At 34.7% G+C, this 20,976-nt stretch overlaps 2 protein-coding genes and 1 long non-coding RNA gene across 5 annotated transcripts in view; 2 read left to right on the top strand and 1 right to left on the bottom strand.

Annotated features, from left to right (window-relative positions):
- LOC111044988 (solute carrier family 35 member E2A) overlaps positions 1-20,976 on the top strand; it is a 116,847-nt gene that overhangs the window by 13,923 nt on the left and 81,948 nt on the right. For all 3 annotated transcript variants that reach the window (XR_005570741.1, XR_005570742.1, XM_039423553.1), the window contains exon 7: positions 881-1,064. Coding sequence is in view for 1 of the 3 variants with exons in the window: in XM_039423553.1 (XP_039279487.1) it covers positions 881-1,064 (184 nt within the window). In the remaining 2 variants the exon portion in view is untranslated. The remainder of the gene's footprint in view (positions 1-880; positions 1,065-20,976) is intronic.
- On the bottom strand, positions 756-2,958 carry LOC120350396. The gene is made up of 2 exons (XR_005570743.1): positions 2,711-2,958; positions 756-1,081 (listed from the first exon to the last, which is right to left on the bottom strand). It is a non-coding gene; the product is annotated as an uncharacterized LOC120350396 (long non-coding RNA).
- LOC120350395 lies at positions 7,968-10,315 on the top strand. Its single transcript, XM_039423554.1, is given in 4 exon segments — positions 7,968-8,409; positions 9,119-9,679; positions 9,682-9,832; positions 9,835-10,315. Coding segments are annotated over 3 exon segments (780 nt in total). The 5' UTR covers positions 7,968-8,409; the 3' UTR covers positions 9,903-10,315.

The following is a 20,976-nucleotide window of genomic DNA, read 5'->3' as shown; positions in this document are numbered from 1 at the left end:
ACCTTTCATCTGAAGAAATTTAATTCTCTGCAACAGAATATTGAAGCTCTACTCTTATCCTCTTATAAGCAGTAAAAAAATGGCTGCTTTCGCATATCTCCTTGACACAATGGCAGAAGTTAAGATATAGGCTACTTATTTTATAGGCCATATCGGACTAAACAAGCGATGGCATTTGCTAGTGGATTATTTCAATTAACAAGACAAGAGTTGAGTAGAGTAGTTGATAGATTGATAAGAGAAGTGAAGTGGTTTCCAAAGACCAGCACGCTATGCTGTAGAAAAAATATTCCATGTACACAGTATTTTTTGCTAATGTCCTACTTTGATGATTAAATATAAATAAATTAATTTTAAATCATGTAAAAAATATTCAAGTAATATTTAATTTGCTCCATAAATATAAAATCAAACAAAGATTTTTAAGTAACCTAAAATTATGAATCTTGTATAAAATTTCTTTAATGTACACCAGATTGACGTATCATGATTCTTCTATCACCATGTTTAGTTTTATCATATTCATGTACTGTTTTAAGAATGTACATAATAATAGGTATGGTAGGAGATAGAATTATCCATGTATTAGTTCCCATGTGTGTACTTGTTACAAAATAACGAATAATTAAAGTAAGTTTGTGGTTTGATGTTCATTTCAAAGTTTTAACATGTAACTTTGAGGTTGTGCAAGGTAGATCATTTATTTGATCAAGTTATTGATCAGATTATTTGAAAAATGAATGGAAACGAAAGTGTTCAATTTATATTCGTATTATATTTTTGAGAAATTGATACAATTTATTAAAAAAGTGTATATTATAGGTATTGCAAACGACTATCTGGAGAGTAGAAAGATTTAATATTGATGTAATTGTGTTAGTGTGGCGAATACAGCGAAGAGAGCATTCCTGATTTGGCTGTCGGTGGTGCTGTTCGACAACCCTGTGACGGTGCTGAGTGGGCTGGGCACCTGCACTGTCATCCTCGGAGTCATGCTCTACACCAAGGCGCAGCAGATCGATGCCAAACTGCTAGTCACAGCAGCAGCTGCCACCAGCCCCAAGGTAGCCTTCTTCATCAACTATCACATTAAGAATTTAGCATTTTTTAAATTTCCATTTACTTCTTTGTTAGTTTTTCATCTAGATGGTTAATTTTTTGTATCTTGTAAATTCGTTCAATATTTTTATTTGTTGTTCGGTGTAACGGATTTTCTTGATATTGAAAACAAATAATCCATCAGGATATGAAAATGTCAAGTGATTTATGTATTATTTATACACACTAATAGATACAATATCAGTTTACTCATTTTGATTGGGAAAGGAACAACTAGCTTAAAGCCCAAAACTGTTCCTTTCCCAAAGTTTGCAGCGCCCTCCAAAGAAAACCCTGCATGATTTATGGTGCGTTTTTCCATACGCATGAGGTAACAAGCTAGAACTATGAAATCGATTTTTTCATGACTACTTCAAGACAGAGACTTGCAAATGTTCTCAATTTTTCCGTTACAACAAACCGAATAAGAATATTGATGATGGAAACAACGAAAATATCCGACATCATTGAAAAATTCAAGATTGCTGTTATTATTGACAGAAAAACATTTATATCGCTTGCTATTCAGTTATTGTAAGAAATATCCGATTGGTTCTAACACCTGTGTAATTTCATCAACGTTTTCTCCTTTTAGGTTAGTTTTTTGAATGAAGCGCGCTCGGCTTTGAATTCAGTGTTACCATTCAGGTGGTTTTTGGTCACACTAATTTTTTCCCACTTTCTCACTGTTATTATATTTCTGATAATAGTTCATTGCATTGGTTTAGTTTTTATTTGTATTTTAGTTGTATTCGTGCAACATTTTGTGCATTTCTGCTGTGGTCATTTTTGCATCCATTTCCGGCTTTGTTCTGGAACGTTTCAGTGAGGTATAATCTAGATCTGACGCTGCCCAATTCCTGCTACTGTAAAAATGGCTGGCTCTGGTGTTGTTTGGCTACTCATAAAATCTTTTTTTAGGCGGACAGCTTTTGTCAAACTTCGTTTTCAGTTATTATTATATGTGATTCTCATCAATTGACATATTATACACCCTTTGTATACGTAGGCTTTTATTCTATATTTTTTGAAGCTGTTAGTTCATACGATGCCTGGTAATTTGTATAATTACATTTCTGGGCTGCACATTAGTATATGGGCCGCGGAATCCAGCATTGAGACCTATACAGATCGATAAAGGAGGTCAAGACGAGTTCAACCATGTATAACATTGTTGTCGATTTCGAAGGATTAGCGAGATAAACATGGTGGAAATTTGGAATTTTTAATCAATTTTTATTTTAAAAAAATTTTTGATGGCTTTAATAGTCATTTAAATGTTTGAATCATATGTAAAATTTGACAAGGAATTCAATAAAACCATAAATTCATTAATTATTGAGATATCGTAAAAAAATGTGGGAAAGGTGCATTTTTCCAGTTTTGAAATAGGTTAACTTGTTTATTTGTTGATTAAGAGGTATTTTAAACTGTTGCGTTTTGAAGAATAATCAATTTTACAAATAGAATGTTAATCCGGGCATGATATATGTCATAGTTATTGAGATATTAAAAAAAAAATAGTTTGCATTGTACCTACCTGTACTGTGAGCTTACCGTATTTTTAGGTTAAAGCTTTCTAATAACTCATATACCAGCAAAAAAAACTTACTTATTTCATGAATTCAGAGGTCATATGTATTAATAATTTAATTTAATTTAGATTGTTATTCAATCATTATTGCTTTAAAAAAATACAAGCAATTTGATTATTATTACGCTACTACAGGCTACAGTTAAGTAAATACCAAAAGTAGCACACACACAGAATAGGTACAGAATGGAAACGTAATCAAACGCTTATCTAACCAATGCTTCTTACATGACGCCAATACTAAACATGTCACGTGACCTTGGGAAGTTCCAATCCTGGTCTTCTGATTGGCTCGTGGCAGTGAACGAGATCAATTGATCCGGATCATTAAAGTGATCCGAACCTACCATCAATACTATTACAATGCGGCGCTTCCTAACAAGATAGCAGATTTTAGCGTCAGGGTACTAGCCAAGTTTCCATACTGTATGTTTACTGTGGCACAAGCGCCATTATTGATGTTGCATACAAACAATAGATTATAACAGCTGTTTGTTGCAGGTCAAAAATTATTGTTGTATAATTACAGCAACATTCATTACAATATTCATCTATAACGTATCATAAAGTAACTTGAATATGTTTTGTATTCATAACTTTTATAGGAACACATGAATATAAGATTTTAATGAAAAAAAAACTTAAAATAAGCTATTTGCTTTGACAGGATGCAGATTTTATTATATATCAGATTGAACAAACTATGATAAAGATCGCCACACTCTGTAACAAGTTTGAACTTATGTGACAAGCTATCAGCAATATGACCAACTTAACAACACTATAATGACCTTGAGAGGTTGTGAATGAAAGTCCTGCATAATTTCGCTCCTGGGTTTTGGAAGATTTTGTGTTATAAATAGTCACGGATAAGTACAAATTTTGTGTTTATTTCATTATTAATTGTTTCTTGATCACGTTTTATCATTTTGTTTTAGATTTTAATTCTTAATTCTATTTTAATAAGCCAAACACCGTTTAGAGGTTAGTTTGAGGTTAGGTTTTCGAGATTTAAAAATAAACATAGATAGTTTACTTGACTAAAATTATAACCAAATTAAAATCCTATCATTTATAAATCAATTATTATTATTGCAAGTATATAATTTCTTAGATAGGAAGATGAGCTCAAGTAGAACACCGAAGGTTAATAATAGAAATGTAAGCATAGCGGGAGTACTTACGCATTCCCAAAACCAAAATTCAAAAACGCCAAAACCAAAAACCCCAGTTTTTTAAACTACTTTAGCCGAAAAAGTTGCTCAACTACAAAGTAGCCACACTAATTTAAAAAACCAATTAGAAGTAACTCTAAAAACTTCTGAGGAAGAAAGGTTAGGGTTGGTAGAAGAAATTAAATCTTTGGAACTGATTATAAAATTACAAGATGAAGACCATAAAAAAGAAATACTAAATCTAAAAAATCAATGTAGTCTAATGTCGGAGGAAATAAAGAAACTAAAATCTAAATTTGATAATACTAAATGTATGATAGAACCTCCGTCCAAATGCAAAAAAATAGAATCTAACCTAAATGATGGGAAATGCTCTGAAAATGGTCGAAATAAAACGTACAGTGAGGTTTTGAAGACAGCAACCAAAAATATAACTGAGGGAAATAAAGATAGGAAAGGGAGAGTTCTGCTACTGACGTCCAGTCATGGACGTGATTGCAGTGATCTCCTTGATAAAAGATTAAAAAATAAATTTGATGTCCAATGTTTTTTCAAGCCAAGTGCATCAATTAATGCAGTTGTAGAGTCAGCTAGGGAACAAACTAAAGACTTTGATGAAAATGACTATCTAATTGTACTGGGTGGCTCAAATAATATAAATGAACCTAACTTGAATCATCTTCCTCAAGTAACAGAAAAAATCAAGGAAATTGTGCCACTCAGCAAAAAAAAACAAACTTAATAATAAGTACTATTCCTAATAGGTTTGATAGGCCAGAATTAAATGAAGCAATCAATTTGACAAACAAATCAATCCATAATACAATCAACAGCCTAAAAAATAAGAATTCTAAACAACTGGGGATTTGTTTTCTAAATGAAAGGCTGAAAAGACATAACTTCACTAATCATGGGTTGCATCTAAATCGATCTGGCAAAGTAATCTTTTGTAATAGATTGGCAGAGCTGATTGAAAGCCGTTTGCAATCCTCTGGTTTAAAAACAGTCAAAAAAACAAATAACGATTTTTTAGTAAATTGGCTTAAAACAGCGAAAGGGAAATAGCTACAAATGCTAGAGATAGAGTAGCACAAGATGGTAAGGTTTTTAGTATTTATCATCAAAATATTCAGTATCTTCGCAACAAAATTGACAGATTAGAAGTATTTCTTAAACAGGAGGATCCTGACATTGTTATTTTCACAGAGCATGGCTTAAAAATAAAGGAAATAAATCAAGTTAGGATTCCAGGCTATTCACTGAGATCAGAATTTTGTAGAATAGCTCATAGAAGTGGTGGTGTATGTATATTCACTAGCAATGCTAAACATACCCAAACTTATGAACTGGATTTTGTTAAGAGATTTTCTGTTGAGATGGATTTAGAGGTGACGGGACTAAGGTTAAAAATTGATGATCGATTTGAGGTAGCAGTGTTAGGTATCTATAGGTCACCAAATGGAGACTGGCAAAAATTTTGTGAGCTGCTCCATACACTTTTGGAAATTACAACCGCTCGCTTCACAAATGTTATAGTAGTAGGAGATTTCAATACTGATTTTGCCAGGCATGATAAAATGACAGAGGATATTAGAGATATTATTAATATGAATAATTTAGAAATTAAGGTCCACGAATATACAAGAGTAACTCGAACTTCACAGACAATTATTGATAATATCCTCACAAATATAGAAGGTTGTAATGTCAGGTTAGGTAGCTCAGATCTATCAGATCATAACTATCAAATTTTAGATGTTAAGTTGCAGGGCCAGAATCCAAGCAGAAAAAAAACTTTTGTGAAAGAAATTCAGCAATATGAGCTAGGAAATATAAATTGTTTGAAGCAGGAACTGACTCAAGAAAATTGGAGTAGTGTTTATAACAGTTGTAACCTAAATTACAAATATAAGCAATTCATTGATACTCTAAGATTTCACATTAGTGTATGCTGTCCGATAAAAAAAGTCAAAGTAAAAAGTAAATTAAACAAAGTAGATGAATGGATAACTGAAGATATTCTTACTCAAAGAAATATTGTTAGGGAAGCTTATGAGGAATTTAAATTAGTGAGGGATGTTCCGAGTGAGGTCAAATACAAATGTCTAAAGAAAAACTATGCAAAAGAAGTGAGGAAAGCTAAGTGTAAGAAAACAGCTGAAATATTAACAACTAGTACCAATTTTAACTCTGCTGTTTGGGAGGTAATTAATAGAAATAGGAGAGCAGCTCAAAAGATACAGTTACTAATGTCCCTAGGATAATCGATGAACATGGAAATTATATTGATGATAGTATAGACATTTGTAACTTTTTCAATAAATATTATCAACAGGTTGCATATAATCTCCAAAAGTCACTGAACACTAATACTTATAATACAACTACATTAAATGCTGAGCCAATTGAAAAGGTATTTAAATTTCATCCATTATCAAGAGATGAGCTGTCAAGAATAATAAAAAATTTGAATAACAAAAAAACAGTAGGATTGGATGGGGTCTCAAGCAAAATTTTAAAAGAATGTGAAAATGAATTACTGGACCCTTTATTGCATCTCCTTAATACTTCACTAGAGCAGGGTATTTTCCCTGATGATCTGAAACAAGGAAAAATTTTGCCAATTTTCAAGAGCGGTGATTCTGAAAGAGTTGAAAATTATAGACCCATTAGTATTCTAAATGTAATAAGTAAAATTTTTGAAAGAGTAGTTTTAAATAGGTTATTGATGCACCTGGAAGAAATTAATTTCATATGTGATGAACAGCATGGTTCCAGAAAGGGAAATCTACTAAGACTGCAATAGTATCCCTTGTTGGAAGACTAATAGATATAATAGATTCAGGTGAGAAGGCAGCCGCAATATTTCTTGATTTATCCAAAGCTTTTGATTGTGTGAACCATAGAATATTATTGGAAATACTAAAAACTGTAGGTGTGAATGGTATAGAACTAAAATGGTTTGAATCATATCTCATAGGTAGAAACCAGTGTGTTGAGCTTACCAAGGTGGATGGGAATGAAATAGTAAAAATTAAATCTCAAAAACTGGAGGTCCAGGCTGGAGTACCTCAAGGCTCAATTCTGGGTCCCTTACTGTTTCTGTTGTATGTGAACCAATTACCAACCAAAAGAGTTAAAAGATCACAGAGCTCTGTTGTTTGCTGATGACACATCGCTTATCTTTAACAATTATTTATTAGATAGTCTAGAAATAAATGCTTTTACTGGAGTACAGTCAATTGTCCAATTCTTGAAGCAAGGCAATTAACAATAAATAGTAAGAAATGTCAATTCCTACAATTGAAAAGTAAATATAATTCAGTAGAGGATAGAGAAATAAATGTGTTTGTAGAGGAAAATGAATTAGACCAAGAAGAGAAAGTAGCATTCTTGGGAATTTTATTGGACAGGAAATTAACATGGCATCCTTACATTGAGAGGATATGTAATAAGATATCATCTGGGGTATTTGTCCTGCGGCAGCTTGCTAGGCTGAATGATAAAAAACTACTGTTAACTGCTTACCATGGACTTATACTATCTCATATTAGGTATGCTATTTTAGTATGGGGTAATTCATCTCAACAAAATATGGACAGAGTGTTTAAGATTCAAAAGAAGGCACTCAGATGTATAGAGAAAGTGAATAGGTTAGACTCTTGTAGGCCTTTATTTAAAAAGCTCGGTCTATTAACTGTGCCATCTTTGTATGTATATGAAGTTGTAATGCATGTGAAAACGAGTGGTGTGATCCAGAATTCAGATGTTCATGAGTATAATACGCGAAACAGAGCAGATTATCATATAATGGGTCACAATAGTAGGTTATTTAAACAAAAACCAGATTATATTGGTAGGAAATTTTATAACAAGCTACCTCAAATCTTGAAAAGTAATGATGATTTGAAGATTTTCAAAAAACAAATGAAAAAATATTTAGTTGATGAAGCTTTTTATAGTGTACAAGAATTCCTTTCAAACCTAAACTAGGTTGAACTACTTAGTGTTAGAAGTATTATGTAATAACATGACTTGTCTTATACTCCATGACTGGAGTTTTTAGGACGTAATCTTAAAAAAAAAAAAAAAATTAGAGGTGGCTATGATTGTACCTATCTATGTAGTCTGATTTGAAAATAAATTTACTCATCAATGTACACTTAAAAACTTTTTTAAATACTTTGTATACAATTTACTGAAGTATTAGATGGTTAGAATGTACCGAACACGATAGACTATTTAAATTTAAAGCAATTCTACAAAGCCTCTGATTATAAATAGCAAATTTATAAATCATAAAACATTTCTGTACGAGATAGTCGCTGAATTTCACTAGTATTTCATTCACATATTTTACTTTCCATAGGATTATACAAAATATGACTAATCTTTATAAGTTGTGTGCAACTGTCCTGATAAAGAAACGTGTATTGAATGGTTGAGAAGAGAAGGTCTCTTGCCATCTAAGGAAAGAATGTGCTCTAAATGCAAGAATAAACCAATGACATTCGAAGCCGACCACGGTCTAGGACGATATAGGTGTGTATTATTCTTCTTAATCAATACTGAATTTCATCTGCAGCTGTAGGGCTATTGAAATTATTGAAATACACAATAAAGTACCCTTTTCATCTTTCAAATAACAGGTAGTTTCAACTCATTTTACTTTCCTTGCCCTATTACTATAGGTGAGGAAAGTATTGCTTTCCGAAAAAAATTAAGGTACCCCAATTTCTGAATGTCTATACGTTTTAAGGTACCCTGAGTCCAAAAAAGTTGTTTCAGGGTATTGGTCTGTGTACGACACGAACAATTTCGATCAAATGCAATTCAAGATGGCGGCTAAAATGGCGAAAACGTTGTCAAAAACAGGGTTTTCGCGATTTTCTCGAAAATGGCTCCAACGATTTTGATCAAATTCATACCTAAAATAGTCATTGATAAGCTATATCAACTGCCACAAGTCCCATATCTGTAAAAATTTCAGAAGATCCGCCCCATCTATGCAAAGTTTGATTTTATATTTCCAATTATCAGGTCTCAGATATAATTTAAACGAAAAATTTCGAGTGGAAAAGATTGAGCATGAAAATCTCGATCGAAATTTTTCATGATATGTACATGATCGGAATGACTTGAAATTTGGAACTTACGGTCCTCACAATGTAATTTGGAAAATTTAAAACAAAACAATATTTTAATTGAACATAATCTAATATTCAATTTATATTATTTTTCCACATTACAGATGCAAAGCAACCACAGTTGGCAGGGCCCAATTTATCAATCTGCGTCCCAAGGAACATGGTTTGAAAACTGTAAAATCGACCCTAGAAGAGTCGTTTTACTCCTCTACTCTTTTTCAAGAGGCCTTAGCTACGATCTATGTATTATTGAGACCATGGTTGATGACATTGCAACATCATCAGCAACTATTGCCGATTGGTATAGTTATTGTAGGGAAGTATGTATGTTAAAAATGGATGAAAGTTACGATTTTAACGGTAAGATAGGGAGCCCTGGCCGGGTTGTTGATATAGATGAGTCAAAAGTTGGGAAAAGAAAGTACCAGAGAGGGCGGCTTGTAGAAGAAGTTTGGATTCTGGGTATGATTGAGAAGGATGGGGGACATCGATTAGAGATCTGTCCTGAAAACAAAAGGAATAGAGAAACATTATTCCCACTGATAATGAAGCATGTTGCACCTTACACCGAAATCTGGACTGATGAGTGGGCAGCATATAGAGGCCTGGACCAAATTCCTGGCATGAACTATATACACCGCACTGTCAACCATAGTGCTGAAGGGCAGGACGGTTTGTTGACCCCATAACTGGGGTCAATACACAGAGGATTGAGGGGAGTTGGAGAATCATGAAGATGCACCTCAGTAAGAGAGGCATACGGAGTGATGAAATGGCCATGCACTTATGCGAGTTTCTATGGCAAAGGGAAGTCAGACAAATAATCAAGATCCTTTCCAGGAACTGTTAAGTGCAGTGAAAATGGTGTATCCAGTAAAATTGGAATGATATAAATCATGTTACTGTACAAGGTCAAGTTAGGTTAAGATTTGATTGTATTATAAGTTGTTTAGGTTAGGTTAGATTAGGTTAGGTTAGGTTGGGTTAGGTACGGTTGGGTTTTGTATTTAATTTATAAATTGGTTGGGTTCGAATTGTTGGCTATGTGTTTAGGTTTTATTCAAATCTAATGGTGAATTGGGTTAGGTATTGTTAATTTACAAATGGGTTGGATTTTTCCCCAATAAAAGATTGGGTTGGTATTGGATTAAATTGTACAAGGTTAAATTGTATTTGATTAGGTAGGCTTAGGTTAGGTTAGATTAATTCGTTTGCATTGTTCTTTCTATAGAATTTGATATATGGATCATAATTCCAAGAAATACAGAAAAAAATAATACAAACTTGTATGGTAAACTGTGCTTCATTTTTTTATTTTCCCGAAATATCTCATTTACTTCAAGTTTTACAATAAGTGTTGACTCATCATTTTCATTTTAAAATCGATTTTTCTACAAAATGCTATTATTTGAAATACCTGTTATTTACCATATAAACAAGTTAGCCTGGTTTGGAAGAGAAAACAAGTTACAAGATTGTAGCTTCAGTAGTTTTTGATATATTGCGAAAAATCAGAATGTTTTGCTTTAAAAGATGTTAACTAGTTTACATGGTGATTGTTAGCTATTTTAAAACAATTGGAATTTGTTGAATGATGAATTCTGAAAAAAATGTTCAGTCACTTGATAGCCCAAACTAAAATTGTTCGAGATATTTGGAAAAAAATATTGTAACTCTATTTTTTGCTACCCAGGAGGAGTTAAGGTTGGGAAAAGCTTAGGTTAGGGGGAACTTAGGTTGGGGGAGCTTAGATTAGGGAAAGCTTAGGTTGGGAAAACTTAGGTTAGGGGAGCTAAGGCTAGGGACAGCTTAGGTTAGGAAAAGCTTAGGTTAGGGGAAACTTAGGTTGGGGGAGCTTAGGTTAGGAAAAAGCTTAGGTTGAGAAAAAATTAGGTTAGGAAAAGCTTAGGTTAGGAAAAAGTTAGGTTGAGGAAGCTCAGGTTAGGAAAAGCTTAGGTTAGGAGGATCTTAGGTTAGGGAAGACTTACGTTGGGGGAACTTAGGTTAGGAAAAGCTTTGGTTAGGGGAAGCTTAGGTTGGAGGAGCTTAGATTACGAAAAGCTTAGGTTAGGGAAAACTTACGTTGGGGGAACTTAGGTTAGGAAAAGCTTTGGTTAGGGGAAGCTTAGGTTGGAGGAGCTTAGATTACGAAAAGCTTAGGTTAGGGGAGCTAAATTTAGGGGAAGCTTAGGTTAGGAACAGCTTGGATTGGGGAAAGCTTAGGTTAGGAAAAGCTTGAATTTGGAAAAGCTTAGGTTAGGAAAAGCTTAGGTTAGGAAAAAGCTTAGGTTGAGAAAAATTTAGGTTAGGAAAAGCTTAGGTTAGGGGAAAGTTAGGTTAGGGGAGCTAAATTTAGGGGAAGCTAAGGTTAGGAACAGCTTGTATTGGGGAAAGCTTAGGTTAGGAAAAGCTTAGATTAGGAAAAGCTTAGGTTAGGGGAACCTTAGGTTGAGGGAGCTTAGGTAAGGAAAAGCTTGGGTTAGGTAATATTTAGGTTACAAGAGCTTAGATTAGGAAAAGCTTAGATTAGGAAAAAACTTTGGTTAGGGGGGCTAAGGTTAGTGGAAGCTTAGGTTAGGAAAAGCTTGGATTGGGGAAAGCTTAGGTTAGGAAAAGCTTGGATTAGGAAAAGCTTAGGTTAGGAAAAGCTTAGATTAGGAAAAGCTTAGGTTAGGAGAAAACTTAGGTTGGGGGAAACTTAGGTTAGGGGAGCTAAGGTTAGGGAAAGCTCATGTTAGGGAAAGCTCGGATTAGGAAAAGCTTAGGTTGGGGGAGCTTAGGTTAGGAAAAAGCTTAGGTTGAGAAAAATTTAGGTTAGGAAAAGCTTAGGTTAGGGGAAAGTTAGGTTGAGGGAGCTTAGGTTAGGAAAAGCTTAGATTAGGAAGATCTTAGGTTTGGGAAGACTTAGGTTTGGGAGCTTAGGTTAGGAAGAGCTGAGGTTGGGAAAAGCTTAGGTTAGGGAAAGCTTAGATGGGGAAAAGCTTAGGTGAGGGGAAACTTAGGTTGAGGGAACTTAGGTTAGGAAAAGCTTAGGTTGGGAAAAAAACTTAGGTTAGGGGAGCTAAGTTTAGAGAATGCTTAGATTAGGAAGAGCTTAGGTTCGGAAAGGCTTAGCTTGGGGGAGCTTAGGTTGTGAAAAGCTTAGATTGGGAAAAGCTCAGGTTAGGGGAGACTTAGGTTGGGGAGCTTGGATTTGGAAAAGCTTAGGTTAGGAAAATCTTAGGTTAGGGGAGCTAAGGTTAGGGAAAGCACAGGTTAGGAAAAGCTTAGATTGGGAAAAGCTTAGGTTAGGGGAAACTAAGGTTGGGGGAGCTTAGGTTGAGAAAAACTTGGGTTAGGGAAAGCTTAGATTGGGGAAAGCTCAGGTTAGGAAAAGCTTAGGTTAGGGGAAACTTAGGTTTGGGGGAGCTTAGGTTAGGGAAAGCTTGGGTTAGGAAAAGCTTAGGTTAGGAAAAGTTAGGTTAGGAAAAGCTTAGATTAGGAAGAGCTTAGGTTAGAGAAAACTTAGGTTTGGGGAGCTTAGGTTAGGGGAAACTTAGGTTTGGGGAGCGTAGATTTGGAAAAGCTTAGGTTAGATAAAAAACTTAGGTTAGGTGAGCTAAGGTTAGGGAAAGCTCAGGTTAGGAAAAGCTTGGATTTGGAAAAGCTTAGGTTAGGTGAAACTTAGGTTGGGGGAGCTTTTGGTTGGGGGAGCTTAGGTTAGGAAAAAGCTTAGGTCAGGAAAAGCTTAGGTTAGGAAAAGCTTAGATTAGGAAAAGCTTAGGTTACAAAAATCTAAGTTCAGGAAAAGCTTAGGTTAGGGGAAACTTAGGTTGGGGGAGCTTTGGTTGGGGAAGCTTAGGTTAGGAAAAAGCTTAGGTCAGGAAAAGCTTAGGTTAGGAAAAGCTTAGATTAGGAAAAGCTTAGGTTACGAAAATCTAAGTTCAGGAAAAGCTTAGGTTGGGGGAGCTTAGGTTAGGAAAAATCTCAATAGTTTATGAAGTTTCTAACCTCAAATCGATTTCAATGGATTCCCTGCAAAAATTTGAATGAGATTTAGTAGTCACTAAAATACTAAAAAAATGATTAAATAAAAAAATTGAAAAGAATGGAGTGTGCAATTTCTTTTTATTTTCTCAAATATCTCCAACAATTTTCAGTTTAGGCTATCGAGTGACATAACATTTTTTCTTTAGAATTCATTATTCTACTAAATCCAATAGTTAAAAATACCTATTAATCACAATGAAAACAAGTTAACCTATTTTAAATAAAAAAATTGCACTTTTCTGCACATTTTTTGCAATATCTCAAAAACTACTCAAGTTAAGAACCTGAAATTAGTTTCATTGAATTCCTCGTCAAATTTTACATAAGATTGCACCATTTTTATACCTATTTTAGCCATAAAACATTTTTAAAAATAAAAATTGATATAAAAATTTTGAACTTTCCACCATGTTTTTTCTCAAATATCTCCAACAATTTTTAGTTTAGGCTATCGAGTGACATAACATTTTTTCTTTAGAATTCATCATTCTACTAAATCCAATAGTTAAAAATATGCATTAATCACAATGAAAACAAGTTAACCTATTTTAAATCAAAAAAATTATTAAATTGATTTATTAAATCAAGAGATTTCACGGACATTTCATTGAATTTATTAGCAATTTATTGTCTATAAATGCATTTAAATTGCGATTGGTTATGTATTTAACTTCGTTCATCAATCATTTGAACTCTGTTTCCACAAGTTTAGTAGCTAACTATGCTTTAGTTTGGCTATTTGGGATGGAAGGGATTGTCTGAATGTTTCTGGAGGTCAGCAATCACTGTCTGATTTGAGTCAGCCTTTTTTAGGATTCGACCTGGCGCCCCTAGGAGTGATCTAAGTTTTGATATGCATGTAAATGAGTCAAGCCCTAATTATTTAGAGTCGTCTAGAAATAGTAATAATAAATTCCAATTGAATATATGCTCCATAAATGTGCAGTGTTTAAGAAACAAATTGAATTAACTTGAAATTTTATGTAAATCACAGAATGTTGACATATTGTGTATCATAGAGCATAGACCCGTCCAGGTTGCGATTGGTTCACTCCAGAACTTGAAGAACTAAGAGAGCTCTGTTGGTAAGTGAATGTGTAAAACAAACCCTACTCTAAACATTGTATTGAAGAATCTTAGACATTGGTATCGCAATAAAATTAAAGAAACAAAATTGGAAGCAAACGCAAAACTCATTATGGAGTCTAGTAATAAAATAAAAGCTGCCTGGACTCTTATAAACAGAATAAGACCATCATCAAAAGAGACCAATAACTCATTTGTCACAGCAGATGACTTCAACAATTATTTTCTTGAGTCAGTTGAGAAGATTGTGAATGTTATACCAAATGACAGTGAACCTATTCAGTTTACTCACATGCCTGCCATAGATTCTGAATTCACCAGGAGTCCTGTATGTGCTCAAGATGTAATTGACGCGTTTTTAGGTTTCAGGAGTTCCAAAATAATTTTGAGATTATCATCATGGATAATTGAGATTGTCATCATGGATAATCTCTTTCTACACATCATTACAAAGAGATCGATACTATTTCCAAGTCTGTACCTTCAAGGAGTCATGAGTTACATGGTTTTCTAATTGTTGGGATTGGCATTTGGTGGAAAAAGCGTTTTTTTCCGCTGTAAACAATACATTTCTCTCTTTTTCCGATGACGCTCCAGCCGTGGAATATGGACTTACAGCCTCCAACCAGATATCATTTTAAAGTTATGGAAATATTCTGAAACACTGTACCAATAACACTAGTGTATGTCTACTGCGAATACATTTACAAGGTGGAAAGTGAAATATTGTACCCGAAAAATGTATGTTTCAAGTTTTTTAAGCTGATAAATCATGAAAAGAGTGGTCGAAATGAGACGATTCTCTCGATCATCATAGTTTGGTTGATTCTAAACACTTTCTTGATAAAACCAATCCGATATCTCTCACAATAACTGAATAGCAAGCGATATAAAAGTTTTTCTTGAATTTTTCAATGATGTCGGATATTTTCGTTGTTTCCATCATCAATATTCTTATTCGGTTTGTTGTAACGAAGAAATTGAGATCATTTGCAAGTCTCTGTCTTGAAGTAGCCATGAAAAAATCGATTTCATAGTTCTAGCTTGTTACCTCATGCGTATGGAAAAACGCACCATAAATCATGTAGGGCTTTCTTTGGAGGGCGCTGCAGAACTCATTTTTTGACGTACAGCGCATGAAGATATATTGTTCCAAAGTTGAAAAATGCTCTAAATTACATAGATTCAAAATTTCTCTGTATTTCTTGCACAAAAAAGTTATAATGGAATAAAATTTGAAAACATTTAGAAAAAAAGTTTTTTTTAGCTTTTGAAGCTTGTAGGCCTAATTAAAAAAATATGCGTTTTAGAGGAAAATTTTATTTAAAAAATTGTAGAGGACGGTCATTTTAAAAATATTCTTGTCTGAAAAAACGGTTGAATATCTTGAATTGTTTTTGAAATACAAGTGATATAGCAAAACCCTGAAATTTTGGCGGCCATCTTGTTTCCGAGGTGTTTGCCAGTGATTTCGACTTATCATCATCACGATCCTTATTATGCTAGACCTAATGAAGAAATTGAGACATCTTCCACGGCTGTTACCCAAAAATGACCACTGAATGACATTTGCGCCCGGACTATATCTAGAGTCTAGCCTTATACAAGGTGAGGCAGAGTTTGGAGTGGGAACTGCTCGACCTGTGGTCACAGCCTGCCAGCCAGTCTTTGACGGGAGAGCATTGAGGTTCTGCTGTGCGCGATGTTCAACGGGTGTTTGGACGGTGCTTCATCATTGGGTTTTTTCACACTTAACGATTGTTGGCCGGCACTTAGTATTTTCCTCTGATTTGGCTAATTCTCATTAACAGCTGATTCTCAGCCGATCGGAGGACAATTCTGAGTGTTGGCCGACAGTAAGAGTGAAAACGGCAATTTCTGTCAACAATTCCGTCCCATCTGCTAAAACAATCAAAGCTTGGGCTTATCAACTGGAAGTACAGTAAGAGAAAGAGGGCATGGAGCATTTAGAACAGTAATAACTTCAAACATATTGACATTGTTATAGCTGCAGTCGATTATTCACGGAGCCGCCCTGAACGCAGGCATTTCCAGCACTTCAATTAGGGGTATTTTTCTGGAATATTTCTATTTCATCTGGACTAAATCATGATTTTAGAAAATTGAATTTTACCGATCATTTCAATGGATGAATCGAGACAAATGTTTCCAGGTCGGCTTTTCTAACTGAGGGGAGACGATACGTGTCCAGCGTATGAGAATAAAGCGATTGTGATTTTCCTATGGAGTCATTTCAAAGCTTTTAAATAGCTAAGCCGATCTCCTGGTGACAAATGATTTTGTCGGAGAAGGCTTAGTTGTTGAAATTTTGCTAGACCCTGAGATCTGCGGATTTTTATCTGATCAATAATGTGATCCTAATTCTAGTGGTTCGAGGGTCTTGGAATTAAAAACATAGATATGCGGTTGACTGACTGCTCTTATAATAATGAGAATAAAATAGAGAATATTACAAAATACATCTTTACATGGATAATTTAATAATCAATCTGTCTTTAAGAGACCAAGTATAATACGTCTTTAAGAGACCAAATATAATACGTCTTTAAGAGACCAAACATAATACGTCTTTAAGAGACCAAATATAATACGTCTTTAAGAGACCAAACATAATACGTCTTTAAGAGACCAAATTTACGGGGGCACATCTGATATTGTAGTGGGGGGTATCAAGTACTTATCTAAGATCTGTCATCCTCGAGTCCGGTGTCCAAAGGGTGATGGGTGAGGATGAAGGGTGATGGCCTCCAGGCATCGGGCTAGTGGCGTCAGATCGAAGATCGTCTTTCAGCCCCGCACGGCAATGTCAGATGTCCGATATCACCGGCCATCTCGGTCGGCGAATTCGTAAGCCCTCGTTTGACAGCAAGGCATATTTACAGCACGATCCTCGAATGAGTATTCAAGAATACACACACACACACACAAAAAAAAACCTGCAACACAAGTCACAACTACTTAGTAATGCTAGAATAAATAACATACTAAATATTGCATTCAATGAATCAAAAGAGACCAATAACTCATTTGTCACAGCAGATGACTTCAACAATTATTTTCTTGAGTCAGTTGAGAAGATTGTGAATGTTATACCAAATGACAGTGAACCTATTCAGTTTACTCACATGCCTGCCATAGATTCTGAATTCACCAGGAGTCCTGTATGTGCTCAAGATGTAATTGACGCGTTTTTAGGTTTCAGGAGTTCCAAAATAATTTTGAGATTATCATCATGGATAATTGAGATTGTCATCATGGATAATCTCTTTCTACACATCATTACAAAGAGATCGATACTATTTCCAAGTCTGTACCTTCAAGGAGTCATGAGTTACATGGTTTTCTAATTGTTGGGATTGGCATTTGGTGGAAAAAGCGTTTTTTTCCGCTGTAAACAATACATTTCTCTCTTTTTCCGATGACGCTCCAGCCGTGGAATATGGACTTACAGCCTCAACCAGATATCATTTTAAAGTTATGGAAATATTCTGAAACACTGTACCAATAACACTAGTGTATGTCTACTGCGAATACATTTACAAGGTGGAAAGTGAAATATTGTACCCGAAAAATGTATGTTTCAAGTTTTTTAAGCTGATAAATCATGAAAAGAGTGGTCGAAATGAGACGATTCTCTCGATCATCATAGTTTGGTTGATTCTAAACACTTTCTTGATAAAACCAATCCGATATCTCTCACAATAACTGAATAGCAAGCGATATAAAAGTTTTTCTTGAATTTTTCAATGATGTCGGATATTTTCGTGTTTCCATCATCAATATTCTTATTCGGTTTGTTGTAACGAAGAAATTGAGATCATTTGCAAGTCTCTGTCTTGAAGTAGCCATGAAAAAATCGATTTATATTTCTAGCTTGTTACCTCATGCGTATGGAAAAACGCACCATAAATCATGTAGGGCTTTCTTTGGAGGGCGCTGCAGAACTCATTTTTTGACGTACAGCGCATGAAGATATATTGTTCCAAAGTTGAAAAATGCTCTAAATTACATAGATTTAAAATTTCTCTGTATTTCTTGCACAAAAAAGTTATAATGGAATAAAATTTGAAAACATTTAGAAAAAAAGTTTTTTTTGGCTTTTGAAGCTTGTAGGCCTAACTAAAAAAATATGCGTTTTAGAGGAAAATTTTATTTAAAAAATTGTAGAGGACGGTCATTTTAAAAATATTCTTGTCTGAAAAAACGGTTGAATATCTTGAATTGTTTTTGAAATACAAGTGATATAGCAAAACCCTGAAATTTTGGCGGCCATCTTGTTTCCGAGGTGTTTGCCAGTGATTTCGACTCATCATCATCACGATCCTTATTATGCTAGACCTAATGAAGAAATTGAGACATCTTCCACGGCTGTTACCCAAAAATGACCACTGAATGACATTTGCGCCCGGACTATATCTAGAGTCTAGCCTTATACAAGGTGAGGCAGAGTTTGGAGTGGGAACTGCTCGACCTGTGGTCACAGCCTGCCAGCCAGTCTTTGACGGGAGAGCATTGAGGTTCAGCTGTGCGCGATGTTCAACGGGTGTTTGGACGGTGCTTCATCATTGGGTTTTTTCACACTTAACGATTGTTGGCCATCGCTGATTCTCAGCCGATCGGAGGACAATTCTCAGTGTTGGCCGACAGTAAGAGTGAAAACGGCAATTTCTGTCAACAATTCCGTCCCATCTGCTAAAACAATCAAAGCTTGGGCTTATCAACTGGAAGTACAGTAAGAGAAAGAGGGCATGGAGCATTTAGAACAGTAATAACTTCAAACATATTGACATTGTTATAGCTGCAGTCGATTATTCACGGAGCCGCCCTGAACGCAGGCATTTCCAGCACTTCAATTAGGGGTATTTTTCTGGAATATTTCTATTTCATCTGGACTAAATCATGATTTTAGAAAATTGAATTTTACCGATCATTTGAATGGATGAATCGAGACAAATGTTTCCAGGTCGGCTTTTCTAACTGAGGGGAGACGATACGTGTCCAGCGTATGAGAATAAAGCGATTGTGATTTTCCTATGGAGTCATTTCAAAGCTTTTAAATAGCTAAGCCGATCTCCTGGTGACAAATGATTTTGTCGGAGAAGGCTTAGTTGTTGAAATTTTGCTAGACCCTGAGATCTGCGGATTTTTATCTGATCAATAATGTGATCCTAATTCTAGTGGTTCGAGGGTCTTGGAATTAAAAACATAGATATGCGGTTGACTGACTGCTCTTATAATAATGAGAATAAAATAGAGAATATTACAAAATACATCTTTACATGGATAATAGAATAATCAATCTGTCTTTAAGAGACCAAGTATAATACGTCTTTAAGAGACCAAATATAATACGTCTTTAAGAGACCAAACATAATACGTCTTTAAGAGACCAAATATAATACGTCTTTAAGAGACCAAACATAATACGTCTTTAAGAGACCAAATTTACGGGGGCACATCTGATATTGTAGTGGGGGGTATCAAGTACTTATCTAAGATCTGTCGTCCTCGAGTCCGGTGTCCAAAGGGTGATGGGTGAGGATGAAGGGTGATGGCCTCCAGGCATCGGGCTAGTGGCGTCAGATCGAAGATCGTCTTTCAGCCCCGCACGGCAATGTCAGATGTCCGATATCACCGGCCATCTCGGTCGGCGAATTCGTAAGCCCTCGTTTGACAGCAAGGCATATTTACAGCACGATCCTCGAATGAGTATTCAAGAATACACACACACACAAAAAAAAACCTGCAACACAAGTCACAACTACTTAGTAATGCTAGAATAAATAACATACTAAATATTGCATTCAATGAATGATTTCTCAAGAAATCATCTAATGAATACAATACATACAATTTACATTAAATATAAAATTAGAGGAATATTATAGGTTTTAATTATTGTAGAATTTGAAATCTATAATGAATGGTATTATGAAAAGAAATTACTAGTTAAAAGAACGATGAACAGAGTTACCAGTGAGTATTTCAAACTTACTCACAATTACAAAAGGTCAGAGATATAAATTACTCTACCAATAAAATAAAGAATAGGAAGATACTCCATTTAGTATCACTTCCTTTTACATTAGTATATTGTCATACATCTCAGATGTAAGACTACAAAATTCAGTTATAAAATATTTGAAAACGAAGGATTGTTAAATCAGGGGTTGTTACCTGTAATATCAAAATTATTAAAATAAAGGCAATACAACAATACTATAAAATATTCATTACTCACCCTTAAATGGGTTTTCGACTGTCACTAATCCATAGCCTACAATAATAATAAAGTGCAGCAGTCAACCGCTCAGAATGGAAATAACTATGCCATTAATGATTTAATAAAAGGATTAGCGATTTCAAAACTGATGGGATAAATGATTCCCAATAATATAATTTTAGTCTCCAGGAGAGAATAAAAAACTGTCTGGAAAAGACATTATTCAATCAGGCCAATAAATAATTAAGCTCAGAAAACATGTCTGTACTCTACAGAATATAAAAGCGGTCTCTTGTTCAGGTCTCCAAGTCGACCGAACCAGGCTCAAAAATAGGTATCAGGGCTGGTACTATTATGCATTAAAAAATACCAAATTACAAAGGACGTGGATACAGGAAAATTCCCTCGATCAGAGTAGACGACTCAGCAACAGAATGGACGTTCAACTGATTTTTTATGATGATTTTGCGTTTACACCAATTCTAAGTACTCTAGGAAAACGTTGGAAAACAATAGAGGAAATATCAGAATTTAATTACGTAATGTACGGAATGACATCATGAAATTACTCCGATACCGTGAGAAAATCACAACGTTAATCCA

This window comes from Nilaparvata lugens, chromosome 3 (genome assembly GCF_014356525.2).
Source record: "Nilaparvata lugens isolate BPH chromosome 3, ASM1435652v1, whole genome shotgun sequence".
In the NCBI taxonomy this organism is placed as follows: domain Eukaryota; kingdom Metazoa; phylum Arthropoda; class Insecta; order Hemiptera; family Delphacidae; genus Nilaparvata; species Nilaparvata lugens.
This window is presented reverse-complemented; position numbering and strand designations above follow the sequence as displayed.